This window comes from Lipotes vexillifer, unplaced genomic scaffold (assembly GCF_000442215.2).
Source record: "Lipotes vexillifer unplaced genomic scaffold, Lipotes_vexillifer_v1.1 scaffold554, whole genome shotgun sequence".
NCBI classification, from domain to species: domain Eukaryota; kingdom Metazoa; phylum Chordata; class Mammalia; order Artiodactyla; family Lipotidae; genus Lipotes; species Lipotes vexillifer.
In genome coordinates this window covers 350,096-369,967 of record NW_006794635.1, presented here as the reverse complement: position 1 = coordinate 369,967, position 19,872 = coordinate 350,096, and the positions used below count along the sequence as shown (strand labels likewise).

General features: G+C 40.0%; 1 protein-coding gene and 1 pseudogene across 1 annotated transcript in view; both read right to left on the bottom strand.

The window, feature by feature from the left end:
• Positions 1-2,140: 2,140 nt before the first annotated feature.
• RARS2 (arginyl-tRNA synthetase 2, mitochondrial) overlaps positions 2,141-19,872 on the bottom strand; it is a 90,362-nt gene continuing 72,630 nt past the window's right edge. Inside the window, exons 9-20 of the mRNA XM_007467305.1 lie at positions 18,678-18,836; positions 17,536-17,642; positions 13,871-13,966; positions 8,992-9,052; positions 7,346-7,422; positions 6,722-6,846; positions 6,055-6,122; positions 5,861-5,970; positions 5,312-5,407; positions 4,303-4,377; positions 2,875-2,938; positions 2,141-2,397 (exon numbers count right to left, since the gene is read on the bottom strand). Coding sequence (XP_007467367.1) covers positions 2,311-2,397; positions 2,875-2,938; positions 4,303-4,377; positions 5,312-5,407; positions 5,861-5,970; positions 6,055-6,122; positions 6,722-6,846; positions 7,346-7,422; positions 8,992-9,052; positions 13,871-13,966; positions 17,536-17,642; positions 18,678-18,836 — 1,125 coding nt within the window. The 3' untranslated portion in view covers positions 2,141-2,310. The remainder of the gene's footprint in view (positions 2,398-2,874; positions 2,939-4,302; positions 4,378-5,311; positions 5,408-5,860; positions 5,971-6,054; positions 6,123-6,721; positions 6,847-7,345; positions 7,423-8,991; positions 9,053-13,870; positions 13,967-17,535; positions 17,643-18,677; positions 18,837-19,872) is intronic.
• Positions 16,098-17,450, bottom strand: LOC103077233 (nuclease-sensitive element-binding protein 1 pseudogene; annotated as a pseudogene).

The window sequence follows — 19,872 nt, the reverse complement described above, 5'->3', positions numbered from 1 at the left end:
AGTCTACAAATAACAAATGCTGGAGAGGGTGTGGAGAAAAGGGAACCCTCTTACACTGTTGGTGGGAATGTAAATTGGTGCAGTCACTATGGAGAACAGTATGGAGGTTCCTCAAAATAAAAATAGAATTGCCATATGATCCAGCAATCCCACTCCTGGGCATATAACCAGACAAAACTATAATTCAAAAAGATATGTTCACCCCTATGTTCACAGCAGCACTATTCACAATAGCCAAGACATGGAAACAGCCTAAATGTCCATCGACAGATGAATGGATTAAGATGTGGAATATATAAACAATGGACTATTACTTAGCCATAAAAAAAGAATGAAATAATGCCATTTGCAGCAACATGGATGGACCCAGAGATTATCATTCTAAGCAAAGTAAGTCAGAAAGAGAAAGACAAATACCTTACGATACCTCTTATATGTGGAATCTAAAATATGACACAGATGAACATATCTACAAAACAGAAACAGACTCAGAGAATAGAGTTGTGGTTGCCAAGGTAGGGAAGGAATGGGAGTCTGGGATTAGTAGACACAAACTATTATACATAGGATGGATAAACAACAAGGTCCTACTGTATAACTATATTCAATATCCTGTGATAAACCATAAGTGGAAAAGAATATGAAAAAATATGTATAACCAAATCACTTCACTGTACAGCAGAAATTAACACAACACTGTAAATCAACTATACTTCAATAAAAATTTTTTAATAAGTAAAAAAAAAATCCTATCTATCTGTCTACATGTGGAACAGTGTCACTGAAAAGTAACTGGAAACTGGCAGAAAGACTCCTGTATAGCCAAGGCTGTATGAAAGATCCACACAGAATCGGGTAGGAAGGGAAGAGAAGTGAGCAGGTTGAGACCTGTGCCCCAGGGAGAGGACTCAGAAAAAGGGAGATCACATGGGTGGAGATCCTTCCTGGAAGTGAGCACTTCAAGCCACACATTGGGCACCCCAGCCCTGGGTCTGGCACAGGGAAGGCAGCCCCCTGGCTGGTCAGAGGGCCGGTGGAACAGGAGGGCTGTGGGAAGCCTGGACACTGCTCACGAGGAGTGTGCACGTTTGCGCACAGACACATTAGGGGACTTTTACTCCCACTGTTGGTGGGAATGTAAATGGGTGCAGCCACTTTGGAAAACAGTGTGGAGGCTCCTCAAAAAACTAAAAATAGAACTACCGTATGACCCAGCAATTCCACTCCTGGGTATATATCTGAAGAAAACAAAAACACTAATTCAAAAAGATACATGCACCCCAATGTTCATAGCAGCACTGTTTACAATAGCAAAAATATGGAAGTAACCTAGTGTCCATCAGCAGAAGATGTGGTGTATATACATGAATATTAGCCATAAAAAGAAATTTTGCCATTCCCAACAACGTGGATGGGCCTAGAGATTATGCTTAGTGAAATAAGTCAGAGAAAGACAAATACTCTGTTATCCCTTATATGTGGAATCTAAGAAATAAACAAATGAATATAACAGAACAGAAAGACTGACAGCTGTAGAGAACAAACTAGTGGTTACCAGTGGGGAGAGGGAAGGGGGGAGAAGTAGGGGTAGGGGCTTAAGAGATACAAACTACTATGTATAAAATAAGGAAGAAAGATACATTGCACAGCACAGGAAAATATAGCCATTGTTTTGTAATAACTTTAAACGGAGTTTAATTTATAAAAATATTGAATCACTATGTTGTACACCTGAAACTAATGTAATATTGTAAATCAACTATACTTCAATTAAAAAAGAAAAACAAAAAACCCTCAAGCCAGAGTTTAAACTCTAATCCTTTGTCTGCGGTAGACCACGATGACTTTAAAAAGATTTAACGGGCTTCCGTGGTGGCACAGTGGTTGAGAGTCCGCCTGCTGATGCAGGGGACACGGGTTCGTGCCCCGGTCTGGAAGGATCCCATATGCCACGGAGCGGCTGGGCCCGTGAGCCATGGCCACTGGGCCTGCGCGTCCAGAGCCTGTGCTCCGCAACGGGAGAGGCCACAACAGTGAGAGGCCCGCGTACCACAAAAAAATAAATAAATAAAAAGATTTAACTTAGTTTAACAAAAGTCCATTTAGTACTTATTGACCATGAGGAAACTCAGATGATTTTTTTTAAAAGATAAAGATTTAATAAGTTGATAAATCACTTAATAAAATATGGACAATAAAATATAAATTCTGACATAGAATAACAGTTTCAGTTCTATTCTAAATAGCAAGGCATGTAAGAATAGATAACTAGAATTCATTTAGTATTTTAAAAGCAATTTTAATTAGAAATTACATCCTACATACAGGTGTTATTCCAAGAAGTGTCATTCCGTTGGCTAGGACTGAGCGGACAGCTCTGAAAAGATGAAGTCTGGCCTACAAAATAAATTCAAGAATGATTCAAGGTCAATTCAGTAACAGGCTAATTGTGAGTGAATAGATAAAACTGCTGTTAGAAGTAATTCTAACTTTCTTCTAATTTAAAGTAGAACAGTATCTCCAAGTGCCCTAGGGTTTCCTGTAGGCAAAAGGAAGACACATTCCTAGGATTTGTTATAGTAAGACTGGTACCCAAGGGCTGTGGAGTGGGAGTAACAGTAACTCCATAAAGTACAGTTTCAGATAAGGGGAGCTAATCACCCTGTCACCTGATGTAGGAAAAGGTGTTTCATGGTCCAGTATGTTGGAAAGTAACATTGATTGTTACAGCCCAATTCTAATTTTTACCTTGAGTGTATAAGTACACTGCTGTAGGTGAACAACAGGATGCTATTTTAGAAACAATGACAAGACTGACTCAGTAATAAGTCTGAGGATGCTAGAGATGCCACAGCAAAACTCAACATAACATACCCCGGCCACTTCAGGAGGACTGTTTTTTATGTGTAGTGTTTTGTGTGCCACTGCCGCAAGATGACTGAAACAGGAAGAGAATAATCATGATTAGGACCAGCTAATTTCCTGTGTAACACATAAGCTTGATATCTAATCTTACTCCCTCAACTTAGAGAAATCAAAGCCGAGAGCCACTAAAGGATATTTCCAAAGTTGGGAAGTTGAGGCTGAATTCACTGCTTTTCAATAACTGGCAAAGTGAAACACACTAAACTCCGGTTTTAGAATTTTGGTCCTGGTTCTACTAATACCAGGTGGTATGATTAGTTTCATTGTTCTTAAGATTATGATTTCATTGTTAGTTTTACAAGTATAGGGGATTCTTTTCTAATAATTAGTTTTCCCTTATTTAGGCATCCCTCAAGATGAAATGTATAACACGGTCTGGCCTGCCTCCTTCTGTACTGGGAGGAGGTGGGGTAAGACTAGTTATCAATCCACTCTGCATACACTGGCCACTCTTCTTTAAAATATTTTTTCTGTTTAGGTTATGGCAGCAAGAACAGTGCCAGAGAAATGATGCTTATGACATTAGTTTCAATGATGAAGTGACATTTAATAAGACTTTCTGGCTTCTTCATCTCTATATGTCTAAGTGGAAATTAAAGGAAAAAAAATCTATAAATCTCGGGAAGAAAGGTAAAAGGCATATTCAAGAAAGAAGTCCCAATAAATCTCTGATTTCAGTAAATCTTGAGTAAAAGCAAATACTTCCTTTCTTAAATAGCTTTATGAGAAGATACAACTGTTGCTATAAAGCTCAACCTCTATTCAAACTTTCTAAAACAGCCACCGTGAAATTTCTATCCAAGTGTCATCTACTCGCTTTCCAATTCATTCTCTACCCTCCATGAGACTGACTTTTCTGTGCCTCTGCTTAAAACCTTTTTATGGACCCCACTGCCCTGAAAATTAGATGCCTTAGTACAGAACACAGTCGTTCTCCCAGAAGTGCTTTTAATGGATCATGTTCTTGCTCAACTCTGGGCTTTTCCCTCCTTCTCTGCCACCTTGCTTCTCCTGACTGACATCTACTCCTCTCCTCTGAGAAGCCCTCTCTGAACCCTCAAGGCTGGGCTAAGTGCCCTAACATTGCCCCTCATGTCCAATCTATCCTAACACGTGCTGTACTGTGACCACCCATGATGTACCTATCAGTTCCTGTTCACTAGACTACAGTGACCAGACCTCCAATCACTGGATAAATGAATGAATGAATGAACATTAACTGCTAATTTGCAAAGATGAAGCAAGAATTCCTGTAACTTAAAGCATATAATTTTTTAGGCCAATGGATTTGTCTACAGGAGACCTTTAGATGAAAGAAAGGTCCTTTGTCAAATCCAATGTCTTTTAATACCCCAAAATAGCAAGTTTATAACATACCTTAGAGTTAGAAGGTAACTGACAATATGCCTGGGTTGAAGGTCTTGGGCTGACCTATAAAGCACCTCATCAAACCTAAAAGAAAGATGACAGGAGTGGTTGGCAGGGGAAGGCTGGGCGCATATTACACTAAGCTAAGATCTACGATATAAGGTTGACTTGATATCATTAATGGTAGAAGATATATGAAAAAAGACCTTGTGTAAATTTGAAGGTAAAGGCACATCTTTCTTTCTTACAAGTTCCTTGATGGCAGGTATTTTCTAAATCACCTTGAGATCCCATAGGCCTAGCCCAAAGTAAGGACTCAAATCATGGCTGTTAAACGTACAAAGCCTCTAGCCATGCTTAGGAACATAATCTAGCAAACAAGAGTCTACTCACTGCCAAGAAAACCAGGTTGGCTTATTTTTCCTCACAAATTAGCCAAATGTTAGTAAACTAACCCCTCATGCCAAGAAAGAACCACTGACCACTGTGTGGCAATCAGAGAAATAGGCCTTGTTGTTAACCCTCCATATCCCTTCCAGATATTCGTCAGCCTCTCCTGATAAGTCTGGATTCACCGATAATGCTCATGAGAGCTCAGAAGTATGGTCTCTTGCCCAGTGTATTTGAAGCTGAACTGAAACCAAGAGGCAAATGAAGGGCTTATGGTCTCAGGGATGGTGCACAAAGGCAGGGATTTTCCTTCACTTATCACAGAGGGTGAGAAGATGATTGTTTCTACACTAAAAGGTTATGCTTTTACCAGGCTTTATGTTCTCACACCATGACCTAAAGGATGTTAGACAGCTGGGCTAATTCGATGGTGATAATATTTTTTAAGCCCAAGGATTAGCCGTGAGCATGCCCTCTGTCTGCTCCCAAAGGGCAGGCAATCACTTTTTGGTCACATCTTTGGAAAAGCGCTGTCTAGAGTCACTGGCCTGTTGATTCCAGTGGTCAGCAAACTACAACAGTCATTTCACGGAGCAGAAGCAGACTTGATAATGTTAGGAAACCATACCTGAGAAGATGCTGGAGAATGGAAACAGACTGTGGCTCTTGTAAGCAAGCAGTGTTGAAGTCATTTAGATAACCGCATCCAAAAGTCTCTTCCAAACTGTTATCACAAGTTTAAACACAACAAAGGATTAAACAAGTCATCCTAGGACTCAGTTGCAAGTGAGGAACATCACCTCATAACGCACAGTCTTGCTTTCCTTAATATAGTCCTAAACTCGGAAGCTACCATCATTTGACCCGATGCCTCAGTTTTTCCTACATCTGTTTCTTCATCTGAAAACGGAGTATACTCTTTTGCAGGGCTATTCTGAGTACTAAATAAGGTAATATACATAAAAGCATTTCGTTTCATAGGTGTGCAATACATAAATGTTGAAAAAACCCCGCAAGACCCAAACATAATAAGAGGTCCACTGTACTTCAACTAGTTTTGAATGTGAGATGTCGGAGAAGCCCAGAAAACAAGGCCTTTGGTCTCGGAATCGCTTCATCCAGACCCCACCCTGGGAAGGACAGAGCAGCCCAGTGTTTCCCTGCAGGCCCTTCTCACCTGTGGAGGCGGGCGTGTGTGTACTGCAGGAAGACCCCTGTGTCCCCGCGACTCTGGAAAACACGATCCCAGCTGAACTGATAGTCAGATAACAGGAAACCTCTGAAGTCCTAAAACGACAGAGGAAATCTTCAGCGCTGGGATTTGTCCCAGTACCAAATAAAAGGTTCTCCTGGGAGGCAGTCTTCACAGACCTGAATGATGAGGGCTGCGAGCCCCACCCTCTCTGCTGTCTCCTGGGGGTTCTCCAGCTCTCTGGTGGCTGAAATAGACAAAGGCAGCTACTTTAACCTTGCATGAAACTGTACAGAATCCGGGACTAAAGTGGAGATAAAACCTAACAAAACCATATGCTGACAGCATCAAGAATAAACAGGTGTACAGCAGGCAATTAACTGTCCTAATGTGGGCTGATTTAACTTTGATAATGATGTTTTCAAGCCTTTGTTAAAAGGGAAGAAACACGAATTTATTTTTCTTACAAATATCCCTTGGAAGACATTAGATAGAGCTGGTATTTATTTTTCCAAAGGTGAAGGTTAAACAAAGCCATAAGGACTTGGGACTTGCTTCTGATTATGGAACATAGGAACTTTGCACAAGCACTCCAAACGTGGAGTGACAATGCTGAAGCTGCCCAGGAAAAGAGGCTCAGGGTGTATCAATTCCCATTACTAAACTGAATAACAGCCCAGCAGCAAGTCTAGAAATTCTGGCATCTCGAATTAGCAAAGCTATTTGTGCCAAGGTTTATGAAAGTTCAATGGAGGGATGGTCATAATAAATCACACTGCACAGAAGTCCAGCAAAACATAAAAGTGCATGTAAGTTATGTCTGTAACAGCAAAAAGATGAATTCACTCTTAACAGAAGCCATGTTCTGTAGCATCCTCAATCGAATCTCATTTAGAACATCTTCCAGAAAAGTAACATCTCCTCTTCGAGTCTTCATTCCCTGCACTACCCCAAAGGGCACGTGCTGGCACCTAAAATGGAGAAGGCACTTAGTTCACTGAAAACTGAAAAGGAGCTGGTGATCAAAGAATATAACAATACCTTATAGAGAATAGTCTTAACTTTAACTCTCATAGAGAGGTTTTAAAAAATTAATAAATTGAAATATGCTGTGACATATGCCACAGAAGATGTTAAACACACAGCTTCATTTCATAATCACTAGCATATGATTAAATTACTAGTTGCCTTTATGAAAAAAAGGAGATGGGAATTAAGAATTTTGAAAATCAAGCCACTGAGAGATGTCTAATAAAACCAGTTATTAAATGTTTATAAGCTAGAAATTAATATAACCAGGACAAAAATTAGCACAAAGAACAAATCTGTTTTTTCACACTAACATCTTGAAACAAAGAAGTGAAGTTTGAATGAAAATCTTTAACAATTTGCTACATTTTTGGACATGGCTGACCTAGCAAAACTTTAATCTTGAGCAGGCAATTAAGAACCATGCAGACAGTACGGTACCTTTCTGCCCAGTCATATCCCATGATCTGCAGCATTTGGAACACTTGCTGAAAATGCTTTTTTTGCCCTTTATCTGTCTTGAGAAAAAAATTTATTTAAAATAAAAGAACACTGATAAGTTAATCTACAACAGGTTGGACATAAATCAAATTAAAATATTTGAGTTTTGACAGACTAGAGTCACTGTCAGTGGATATGTTTTAAATAAGCACACAAAGCAGATGCCACCAGAAGAAGGTCTAAGATGAGTTCTCTAAAGAGAAGGAAGTAAGAGCTGCGGCACTGCACTGAGCCAGGAGGGAATATGAAATTTAACCTTCTGAGTATTCTATCTAAATTCCTCCTCTCTCAGCTGTTATGACCTTTAGCTCCAAGAAGGCCAAAGCTAAGCTCTAAAAATATATTTAATAGTAACTTTTTTTTTTTCCTTCGGGGAAAGGGAGGTTGCACACAGCAAGAAAGGAAGGGGAGACTAGAATATTACTCAGCATAAAAGGAACAAACTACTGACACATGCAATAGTTTGGGTGGATCTCAAGGGCATTCATAATGCTAAGTGAAAACAGCCAACCTCAAAATGTTACCTAATGTGGGACTTCCCTGGTGGCGCAGTGGTTAAGAATCCGCCTGCCAATGCAGGGGACACGGGTTCAAGCCCTGATCCGGGAAGATCCCACATGCTGCGGAGCAACTAAGCCTGTATACCACAACTACTGAGCCTGCGCTCTAGAGCCCACAAGCCACAACTACTGAGCCCATGCGCTACAACTACTGAAGCCCGCGCACCTAGAGCCCATGCTCCGCAATGAGAGAAGCCACCGCAATGAGAAGCCTGTGCACTGCAACGAAGAGTAGCCCCCACTCGCCGCAACTAGAGAAAGCCCGCGCACGGCAACGAAAACCCAACACTGCCAAAAATAAATAAATAATAAAATAAATAAATTTAAAAAAAAGTTACCTAATGTGGTTCCATTTATATAACATTCTCAAAGTGACAAAATGGTATGATGAGAACAGAGCAGCGGTTGCCAGTGGTTAGGGTTGGAGGAACGCATGATTATTAAGTGGTTGCCATAAGAGAGGTTGTTTTGTGATGGAACAGTTTTGTATTCTGAATGTGGTGATGGTTACATGAATCTACACGTGATAAAATTTCATAGCCCCCTCCACCATGCCCATACACAAGCATGTGTAAAAATTGGTGAAATTTAACTAAGGTCTCTACCAGTGTTAGTTTCCTGGTATAGACAAAGTATCATGGTTATGTAAGATATTATCTTTGGAGAAGACTGAAGGCTACATGGAAACTCTACCATTTTGAAACTTCTGTGAGTCCTAAAATATTTAAAATAGAAAGTTCTTTTAAAGAAATGTATTATAGTGACATGTACATATTTGTTACACATAACCATTCATTTGGGTAATTTTTGTTTTTTTTTTACTATGAAGCAATGTGAACTTTTTAATTTTTAAGTTTTTTTTTTAAACATAGTGTTTGCCACCATACATACACTTAACATTGAATCCTTTCTATAGTTTGAGAAAATTAGTTTTGCCTAGTTTTTCAACAAGGCATTCAATTTCTATCTTTGCAGTTTTCATGAAGTAGGGATCATAACCTTTTGTTCTTTATTGTGATTACTTACCACATAAATCATTTTATCAAAATTATACTTGTCCATTCGATCTATAGCAGCTGCAAGATCTCTGAAAAAAATGGCCATAGATTAAGAGTTACTAAGCAGATCTGGGTAATAATTTGTTTTACCTATTTAATAGTAATGAGGCTTTTCTCATTAAGAACTACTGTTATTCCAAGCCTCGGGTATAGTACCCATGCTTATATAATCCCAGTACCATACTTTGATACAAAACAGTAATAACAAAAACAACTTTGGGAAAAGAATTATGAAAGTGCTGTGAAAAGATAAAAAATAAATAAAAGCTCTGGGACAAGTAGTAATAATAACTAAATAGCTCTAGGCAAGATGTTTGTAGGTAAATGTTTTATGATTTGTTAATTAAGCCTCTACTGGAAAGAATTACTTTCCTGTCACTTTTCTGCAATATACTTTCTTAAAGAACATATTTAAAACATAGGTGATACAGTATCTTCTAGCTACTCTTCCAATGTCTTGGATCATTCGAAAGCAACTTTCTAAAGCATTTAAAAAGACCATAAATTCCTTTGACAAAAATTACACTTACCTCTTATCTCTGGTTAAGGACAAAATACCCAGTTTGCACACAGTACAAAATATTTAAAAACAAACCATAAACTATAAAATTTTAAGTGAAAAATTTTAGGTGAAAATTATTTAAATATTGAATTTTAAAATTAGAGCTAATTAACTTGTAGGGAATATGTTAATAACTATGTAATATCTTTGTATGGTAACATATCATAACTAGACTCACCATGATGATCATTTTGAATATACAGAAATACCAAATCACTATGTTGTGTAACAGGAACTAACGTAGTGTTGTAGTTCAATTATAATTCAAAACCAAATAAACTCATAGAAAAAGAGATAGGATTTGTAGAATTTCAGAGGCAAGGGACAGAGAGAGGGGGAACTGGATGAAGGTGGTCAAAAGGTACAAACTCCCAGTTATAAGATAAATAAGTACTAGGGATGTAAAGTACAAAATGATAAATAGAATTAACACTGCCATATGTTATATATGAAAGTTAATGTTAAGAGAGTAAACCCTAAGAGTTCTCATCACAAGAAAAATTTTTTTCTATTTCTTTAGTTTTGTTATCTATATGAAATGATGGATGTTCACTAAACTTATTGTGATAATCATTTCGTGACATATGTAAGTCAAATCATTATACACCTTACGCAGTGCTGTATGCCAATTATATCTCAATAAAACTGCAAGGAAAAAGTTAAAGCTATTTTTGCTTAACAATACATGACACTGGGAGGATTTTGAGGATTTTTAAAGTTCCTAGATCTTTTGAAATGTTGGGGATCATCAAAATGTCATTGGTACCTACTTCAGGATCCAGATATAACAGAGCAAGCGCCCCCTGCATTGTAAGCATGGAGTCTTAACCCCTGGACCGCCAGGGAAGTCCGCAAGCATGCGTTCTGAATGGAGGCAAAAACTGTCTCGTGAGGGACAAAAAAATCGTACTCTATGTATAAAGCACATATATGCATACAATACATACAGATACATCTGTGGTGTTAAAATTTCATGAGGATGGGCAAGTATAAAAAAATATGGCTAAAAAGGCTCCTGAGAAGGGTTATAATTTAAAAAAAGTTTGTAAAACACTGATATAGATTATCCCAAAAACGAAGTCACAAATATACACCCCATTATATTTTTTGATTTGAGCCAAGCACAAAACAAAGAAAAACTTTTTGATCCAAAGAAAAAGAGATGAATATAAGAAAAAGTCCTAGGTTGAGTTTGTAGAACCTGAATTTGAAAGCCGGAAAGGGCTTCCCTGGTGGTACAGTGGTTAAGAATCCACCTGCCAATGCAGGGGATACGGATTCGAGCCCTGGCCCTGGAAGATCCCACATGCCTCGGAGCAACTAAGCCCCACAACCACTGAGACTGGCTCTAGAGCCTGTGAGCCACAACTACTGAGCTCGTGTGCCACAACTACTGAACCCTGCGTGCCTCGAGCCCGTGCTCTGCAACAAGAGAAGCCACCACAATGAGAAGCCCACACACCACAACAGAGTAGTGAAAAGGTACAAACTCCCAGTTATAAGATAAATAAGTACTAGGGATGTAAAGTACAAAATGATAAATAGAATTAACACTGCCATATGTTATATATGAAAGTTAATGTTAAGAGAGTAAACCCTAAGAGTTCTCATCACAAGAAAAATTTTTTTCTATTTCTTTAGTTTTGTTATCTATATGAAATGATGGATGTTCACTAAACTTATTGTGATAATCATTTCGTGACATATGTAAGTCAAATCATTATACACCTTACGCAGTGCTGTATGCCAATTATATCTCAATAAAACTGCAAGGAAAAAGTTAAAGCTATTTTTGCTTAACAATACATGACACTGGGAGGATTTTGAGGATTTTTAAAGTTCCTAGATCTTTTGAAATGTTGGGGATCATCAAAATGTCATTGGTACCTACTTCAGGATCCAGATATAACAGAGCAAGCGCCCCCTGCATTGTAAGCATGGAGTCTTAACCCCTGGACCGCCAGGGAAGTCCGCAAGCATGCGTTCTGAATGGAGGCAAAAACTGTCTCGTGAGGGACAAAAAAATCGTACTCTATGTATAAAGCACATATATGCATACAATACATACAGATACATCTGTGGTGTTAAAATTTCATGAGGATGGGCAAGTATAAAAAAATATGGCTAAAAAGGCTCCTGAGAAGGGTTATAATTTAAAAAAAGTTTGTAAAACACTGATATAGATTATCCCAAAAACGAAGTCACAAATATACACCCCATTATATTTTTTGATTTGAGCCAAGCACAAAACAAAGAAAAACTTTTTGATCCAAAGAAAAAGAGATGAATATAAGAAAAAGTCCTAGGTTGAGTTTGTAGAACCTGAATTTGAAAGCCGGAAAGGGCTTCCCTGGTGGTACAGTGGTTAAGAATCCACCTGCCAATGCAGGGGATACGGATTCGAGCCCTGGCCCTGGAAGATCCCACATGCCTCGGAGCAACTAAGCCCCACAACCACTGAGACTGGCTCTAGAGCCTGTGAGCCACAACTACTGAGCTCGTGTGCCACAACTACTGAACCCTGCGTGCCTCGAGCCCGTGCTCTGCAACAAGAGAAGCCACCACAATGAGAAGCCCACACACCACAACAGAGTAGTGCCCACTCGCCGCAACTAGAGAAAGCCCGCGCACAGCAATGAAGACCCAACACAGCCAAAAATAAACATAAATAAAATAAATAAATTAAAAAATAAAAAGCCAGAAGAAATGCCAGGTCATTTAGTTCAGGTCTCTCTTTTCACAAAGTAGGGAACAATGGCCCAGAGAGGTTAAGTGATGGTCATGGTCTCAGAACAAAAATGCAGGTCTCCAGCCTCACCCTGTGCTCTTGTCAGTATCCCCCTGCATTTTTCTTTCTCTGTTATAACAACTCCCTTAATTTACAACCACACACATAGCTGTATTCTATAAGGAACCCATTGAAAGGACAGAAACAACTACAGTTAGAGCAAGGTGAGAAATCAAACATTTCGACAAGTGGCACAAAGATGATTCTCCCAAAGAAAAAAGGGAAAGTATAGGTATTAAGGTAAATAAACAGAAAAATCTGGACCTAATGATAGCCCCCCAAAAGATACCAGATAAGGACAGTTATAGAGTCTTTACAACATGGAGCCTCTATTCTGAGCAGACACATTTCTTTCTCTTTTTAAATTTGAGTACAGTTGACTTAAAATATTGTGTTAGTTTCAGTGATTCAGTATTTTTGCAGATTATATTTCACTACAGTTTATTACAAGATAATGAATTTAATTCCCTGTTGCTTACATGAATAAACATATTTCTTATAACCACTACTCAAAGGTATATTTAATCTGTCAGCAATAATTAGCTGGCACAAAAAAAATTTTCTACTGTACATTTTTTTGTATCTAGAAAAAGAAATGTACCTCTTAGATATACAGGGTCCTCATTTCCTAACTCCAATTGTATGGAATTGATAAAAAGAAATGCCAAAAAGTAACAGAAAATAAGAATGATTTTTCTAAGGGACAGTAAGAGAGGCAGATGGTTGTTTAAAGTTGTTTGGAAAAAAATGATGGTAGTTAACAACAACAAAATATCACTAAGTATGCTACAAAAGTGGTTTGTGATCCAACATAAAATTCTAGCCCGGGAGACACTAGAACCTTTTGCTAGCAGTGCTTGAGTATGGCCGTGTTTGCCTGTGTGGCTTTTTTATGGTCCTGTCTTCTCCTTCCTATTAGCTTTGTCCAGAAATAAGTGTGCTTGATAAACCCAGTTCTTACTGATTTAACAGAGGCTGCTCCTTTCCACAGGGGTTGGTCATGGAGACAAATGAAAAAATATAAGCGTCATGGCCTACTTCTCCCTCGGTCTATTTTACCACAGTCTGAATGAGGACTGGTACTTATATGCACATAAGATGATCTTGACAGAGTGAGGATACCACTGAGCCAACATGAGCACCTTTTAGTATACATTTTCTGTCAATATGCAATTATAAAATATTTATAGTTGGCTATGAGGTACTTCAATTTTATAGTTTGTAGAACAATGTATTCACCTGTGGAAATCCTATGATGTTTAACTAACTGTAATCAGTTTTTCAGTTTCTTTTCCGATGATATTAAACCTTTCCAGAAACTATAAATGGCCATAAACAGAAATCCAATAAAAATATTTTGAGTGATGAGAACAAAAGATTTTAGAAATCAGGATTTGGTAACAGTTTTGAAAATAAAATGATTGTCTTAGCATTAATCCTAGAACAAAGAATGTGAAGTCATGCATTCTAATGATGAAGTTCACACAAGACACAAACCTGGTTGCATAGAGAGACGTCCCATCGCTTCGCATGACAGTACAAATTGAGGAGGGGTCACCACTCCCTGACAGATCCACTACAGCTGTGCCTTTTCTAGAAATGCAAAAAGGTAACTCTGAAACAATATAATGAATTAAAACCGTTAATAGTATAATATCTGTAACATTATCTTTGGCAAACCAGAGCTATTTTTATTACTTAAGTAGCAATAAGTGGTGTAACCAACAATGAAGAATAAGAAGGAATCTGACCTTGAATGAATCAATTAAGAGTAGGTATTTTGTAATTAATATTTACTTATCATTTTAAATTCTGTACTCTGGATGAAGTATTTAAAGTCTTTAACGTAACTAGTTGAAAAATGAGATTTCAACTTCAGTTTAACCATGAAACATCATGTTCTTCTTCTAATCCAAGTTACTGTAACACTCAATATTGGGTTAATTTTTAACATGCAAGAAAGTACCCTTGAGTAATAAAACCATAGAATTTTGTTACTGTCTTTCCTGCCCGATCAAAAATTAGAATCTGTATATGGCGATCTAAAAATTGTCCTTAAGGATATTACTGAGGATGTCGTGAGCCACATTCTCCACGTCTTTCTTATAAGGATGACGAGCTTTGTTATTATGAAAAATGGCACTTTTTAAAAAATTAATTAATAAAATTTACTTTACAATGTTGTTAGCCTCCACTGCACAACAGAACGAATCAGCCATACACATGCAGATATCTCCTCCCTTTTGGACTTCCCTCCCATTTAGGTTACCACAGCGCATTAGGTAGGAGTTCCCTGTGCTATACAGTATGTTCCCATCAGTTGTCTACTTTATACATAGCATCAATAATGCATATGTGTCCATCTCAGTCCCCCAATTCCTCCCTCCCCACCCCTTCCCACCTTGGTATCCATACATTTGTTCTCTATGTCTGTGTCTCTATTTATATTTTGCAAATAAGATCATCTATACCATTTTTCTAGATTCCACATATATACATTATTATACGATATTTGCTTTTCTCTTTCTGACTTACTTCACTCTGTATGACACTCCCTAGGTCTGTCCACATCTCTACAAATGACCCCATTTCATTCCTTTTTATGGCTGAGTAATATTCCATTGTATATATGTACCATGTCTTCTTTATCCATTCCTCTCTCTATGGACATTTAGGTTGCTTCCATGTCCTGGCTATTGTAAATAGTGCTGCTATGAACATTGGGGTGCATGTGTTTTTCTGAATTATAGTTTTGTCTGGGTATATGCCCAGTAGTGGGATTGCTGGATCATATGTTAGCTCTATTTTTAGTTTTTTAAGGAACCTCCATACTGTTTTCCATAGTGGCTGTATCAATTTACATTCCCACCAACAGTTTATGAGGGTTCCCCTTTCTCCACACCCTCTCCAGCATCTGTTTGTAGATTTTTTGATGATGGTCATTCTGACCGGTGTCAGGTGATATGTTGTTGTACTTTCAATTTGCATTTCTCTAATAATTAGTGATGTTGAGAATCTTTTCATGTGTTTGCTGGCCATCTGGAAAAATGGCACTTCTAAGCAACTGGTTTGCTTCTATGTTACACATGGCTGGGCTCCTATGAATGGTGCCATTTCTGTTTGGCTGATAGGAAGCTCAAAGCTAAATTAGAAACCTACCTTAAGCAAAGAAGCAGAATCCCAGTGTGTGTTACATGATGTACTAATATCATCCCTGACGTCCTATTATTTTTTCTGCCCTGCTTCTTGATTTCCTCATTTTACTCTTTCAAAAGCTTGGGGTTGTAGTATACCTTTTTTGTTTCTTTTTAAACAATTATTTAAGACCTTTATTAACAGGTGCTTGCAGTTTGTTGACTTTTAAAAAAAATCAAGCTGTAAACTTTTATTATAAATTAAAAACGAGGTTCTTAAAAATCTCAACTCGACCAGATATGAAACAATTTAAAATCCTTTAAAGGTGTACTGAGAAAATCCAGTTTTTTTTTTTTTTTTTAAACACGTTTGTCATTACCAAAAAGAGACGCCTTTAGGTAAAAATAATAAAAACCCCATGCTGCACAGATAATGCAGATAGTTCTAGTTATCTGGTCAACAGGCAAAAAGCAAGCACTTAAGGTCTTCATCTCCAATCTTTTGTTCATTTCTTATTGCTGGAATTTCATATTCATTTCTTCTTGTTGCACGACTAAACCGGATGATGGTAGAGATGGTAAGCTGGCATTTACTCAGCCCTGCCCTGCTCAGCCTCTGGAGCGGACGCATTCTCAGCTGGTGGATCGGCTGCATGTGCCTCTTCGCCATCTTGTGGTTTAGGGTTTTCTGGGCGTCTGCATCTGTAACTGAAGTTGCGGCGGTAATGACATCGAGGCGGCTGCCGACCTTGGGTCTCATCTCCTTCATTTTCCTTATCTTCTTCACTGCCATCCTCTCTGCGCTGTCTCTGGCGAGGAGGGCCCCTGCGGAACGGTGGTCTATAACCCCGATACATATTGTGTCTCACTGGTCTACCTTGTTCTCCTGTACCCTGGCTGTCAGCACCCTGCATCACCTCTTCCGGCACAGGAGGGTGGAACGCTGTGGTCGACGCCCATAAGCTCTCCGCACGCAGTAAGGTGGGCGCCGGCACCTGCGGTAGGGCCGCCGCTGTCAGGCCCGGCCTTCGGGAGCACTCTCTGATCCCTCCGTCTTTTCCCCTCTCTCGCAGTCCCGGTAATTCTGCTGGAGGTTGCGTGGAGGGCCCCTGCGACGCGGAGAGCAGCTGTGCCGGTTATGGGCTGGTGCACGTGTACCGCCTTGCGCTGGGTCCCCCAGGGCCTGCAACGTCTGCTGCCCGCACCCTCTTCTCCTTCAGCGACATGGAGCCCCGCAGTCTCTCCGTCTCCTACGCCGCGAAGGCACTTCCCGGGTTCTTCTTCTTTACGGCAGTCCGGTGTACACATACATCTTCCTTGGGGTCGTTCCTGTTGCCGAAGCCATATCCGTTTCTTACACTGAACCATTTTATGTTCCCAGAACCTTCGCTACGATGACCTTCTTGTCCCTGGCGGCACGCACCGCCGATGCGAGGCCGCTGGGGCCGCCGCCTCCTGCGCCGCTGCCCGTCGTGCCGGGCTCGGTGTCGGCAGCGCTGAGGGCGGCTTCTGGGTCTCAGCCTCGCTGCTCACGGCTGCGGCTCCTCCTGGGCTGTGACGGCAACCAGGCCGGCGGTGGCGGCGGTGAGGCTGCTCGGGGCTCTCTGGGGGCCGCTCTCTGCTCCCGCTACCCATCGAACTCAGTATACCTGTTTTTATAAACTGCTCTAAATCCTTTTGGAACAGCATGGAATCTTTTTAAAAAGGCAGGGTTGAGTACAAAGCGTTCTATTTCCCTTTTCCAGTTATACCGTTATCAGCTGGTGTGACCTTAGGCAGGTCACTTATACTTTCTGTGCTTGTTTCCTCATATGTAACAAGATAATATTCTTTATCCCAAGCTTACCAGGATTTTGCTATGGCAGCAAGAGACAGCATGTGGGAAAGTACTCTGAAGAGCAAAAAGCACTGTAAAAAAATGCCAGGAAGGCTGCACAGGACATTTTGCTCTCCTTACTGAGAGAAAACGTCAATATCAACTTCAAAGCAGAATGAATAACTTTCTAAAGAATAGTAACCTGATCATACATTGTTTTCTGTAGGAGTCCTTTACTGTCCAGCAACTTTAAGACTTCTTGAGATTTTTCACAGTAAAATGATTCTCCTGAATATTCATCAAAGTGTACTCCTAGGCGCTAAAAGGATTTGGAAACAAAAGAAAAAACAGTTACGCATGTGTCCTATTATCTTACCTTAAGACAAAATAGGATGTTCTACAGTCTGTCAGACAGATGGGGAAAATAAGAATGAAATCAAGTCACTCCGTGACTCAAACCTTCCTAACAGTTCCCCACACGGGCAAGCCCTCACAGTGGTACTGTGCTGTCCAACATGGGAGTTGCTGGACACATATGGCTATTCAAATTCAAATTAAGGAAAATTGAAGATTTACTTTCTCAGTTATGCTACTCACACTTCAAGTGCTCAACAGCCACATGTGGCTAGAGGCTACCATATTGGATAGCAGAGACCCAGAACGTTTCCACTGCAGCAGGAAGCTAGACTAGACAGTCCTGGAAAATGTCCTACATCCCACCCCACTCTACAACCTCTTCAACCTCCTCTCTCACTTTTCTTCATCTTGCTTCCTTACTCCAGCCATGTGGGATCTTTGCTGAAACTCTCTTCAAAGAGCACCCCTGATCGCCCCCTCCCCTGCTCCACTTTTCTCCATACATCATCACCACCTAACAGACTGTATATGTTCTTGTTGAATTTGCACCGCCTTGAATTTGTTTAATCTGCTGTGGCCATGCTGGAGTGTAAAGTCCATGAGAAAAGAACTTATATCTCTTTTATTCACTGTTGTATTTCTCCCACCCCCAACATGTTTTTAGACAAACAAATTTATAGCCATCACATATATGCCTAAGGAAGCAAAAGAAGAAAAAAGGATTAATAAAAAGTGAAGGAATGGCAGAAGAGAGAAGAGGAACGCCAAACTGAAATGAAGTATCAGGATGTCACCTCACATTCAGCCTGTGAAGTTCACAGGCTTTGTTTTGTAGCTCTAACTTTCAGCCCAAAGAACAATATCTGAGTCCCAATTATCAACTCAGGGACAAATGACAAATCTGTTCTTAAAATATGAGCTTCAGAAGCAACCCTCCTACCCAGGAGTACCCGTCAGGAGCAGCCCCACACGACAGGAGAGGATAGTGGGCGGGCACCTTGTAAATCCGACCGTACTCTTCTATGCTCAAGTCCCGAAATTTCTGCCAGAGTGCAAGTGCTTGCCTGTCGCCCAGTTCCAATCGCTGGAAGAACTCATGCGCTGACTTTGCTACATTTTTATCGTCTGCTGCTTCTTTATTAACTTGTACATAAACCTAAAGGCACAACAGTACATTAAATGAAGTACATTACTAGTCACTGTTATCTCCAAAAAGGAAAAGAAGAAAACAAAACAATCGGGAGAATTCTCAATTAAAGCTTATACAAGTGCGCTCGTCACAGAGTGTAACCTTTTTTTCTTTTTTTTTTGCCATGGACCCTTACCTTAGTGAGCCCTAATAACCCCTTCTCAAAATGCATAAAGTAAAATACATAGGATTATAAAGGAAATAATTACATTGAAATACAATTATTCAAATTTTAAAAAATATTTGTGATATAGTAACAGAGGAAAGTGCTAAATTTCTGACTGAGGTTACTGAAAAGAATATGTACTTTTTTCTTCTCATCCAAGTTTACAGATCCTTAGGTTAAGAATGCCTGGTTAGGGACTTCCCTGGTGGCGCAGTGGTTAAGAATCCGCCTGCCAATGCAGGGGACACGAGTTCGAGCCCTGGTCTGGGAAGACCCCACATGCCATGGAGCAAGTAAGCCCATGCACCACAACTACTAAGCCTGTCCTCTAGAGCCCACGAGCCACAACTACTGAGCCCACATGCCTAGAGCCTGTGCTCCCAACAAGAGAAACCACTGCGATGAGAAGCCCACGTACCCTATGAAGAGTAGCCCCTGCTCGCTGCAACTAGAGAAAGCCTGTGCACAGCAACGACGACCCAACACAGCCAAAAATAAGTAAATAAATAAATTAAAAAAAAATAGGGACTTCCCTGGTGGTCCAGTGGTTAAGACTATGCACTTCCACTGTAGGGAGTGCAGGTTCGATCCCTGGTCTGGGAACTAAGATCTGACATGCTGCACACTAAAGCCAAAAAAAAGAAGCCTGGTTTAGACTAAGCTAGCATTATTCTTTTTTTTTTTCTTTTTTTTTTTGCAGTACGCGGGCCTCTCACTGTTGTGGCTTCTTCCATTGCGGAGCACAGGCTTCGGACGCTCAGGCTCCAGACGCGCAGGCTCAGCGGCCATGGCTCACAGGCCCAGCTCCTCCGCGGCATGTGGGAACTTACTGGACCG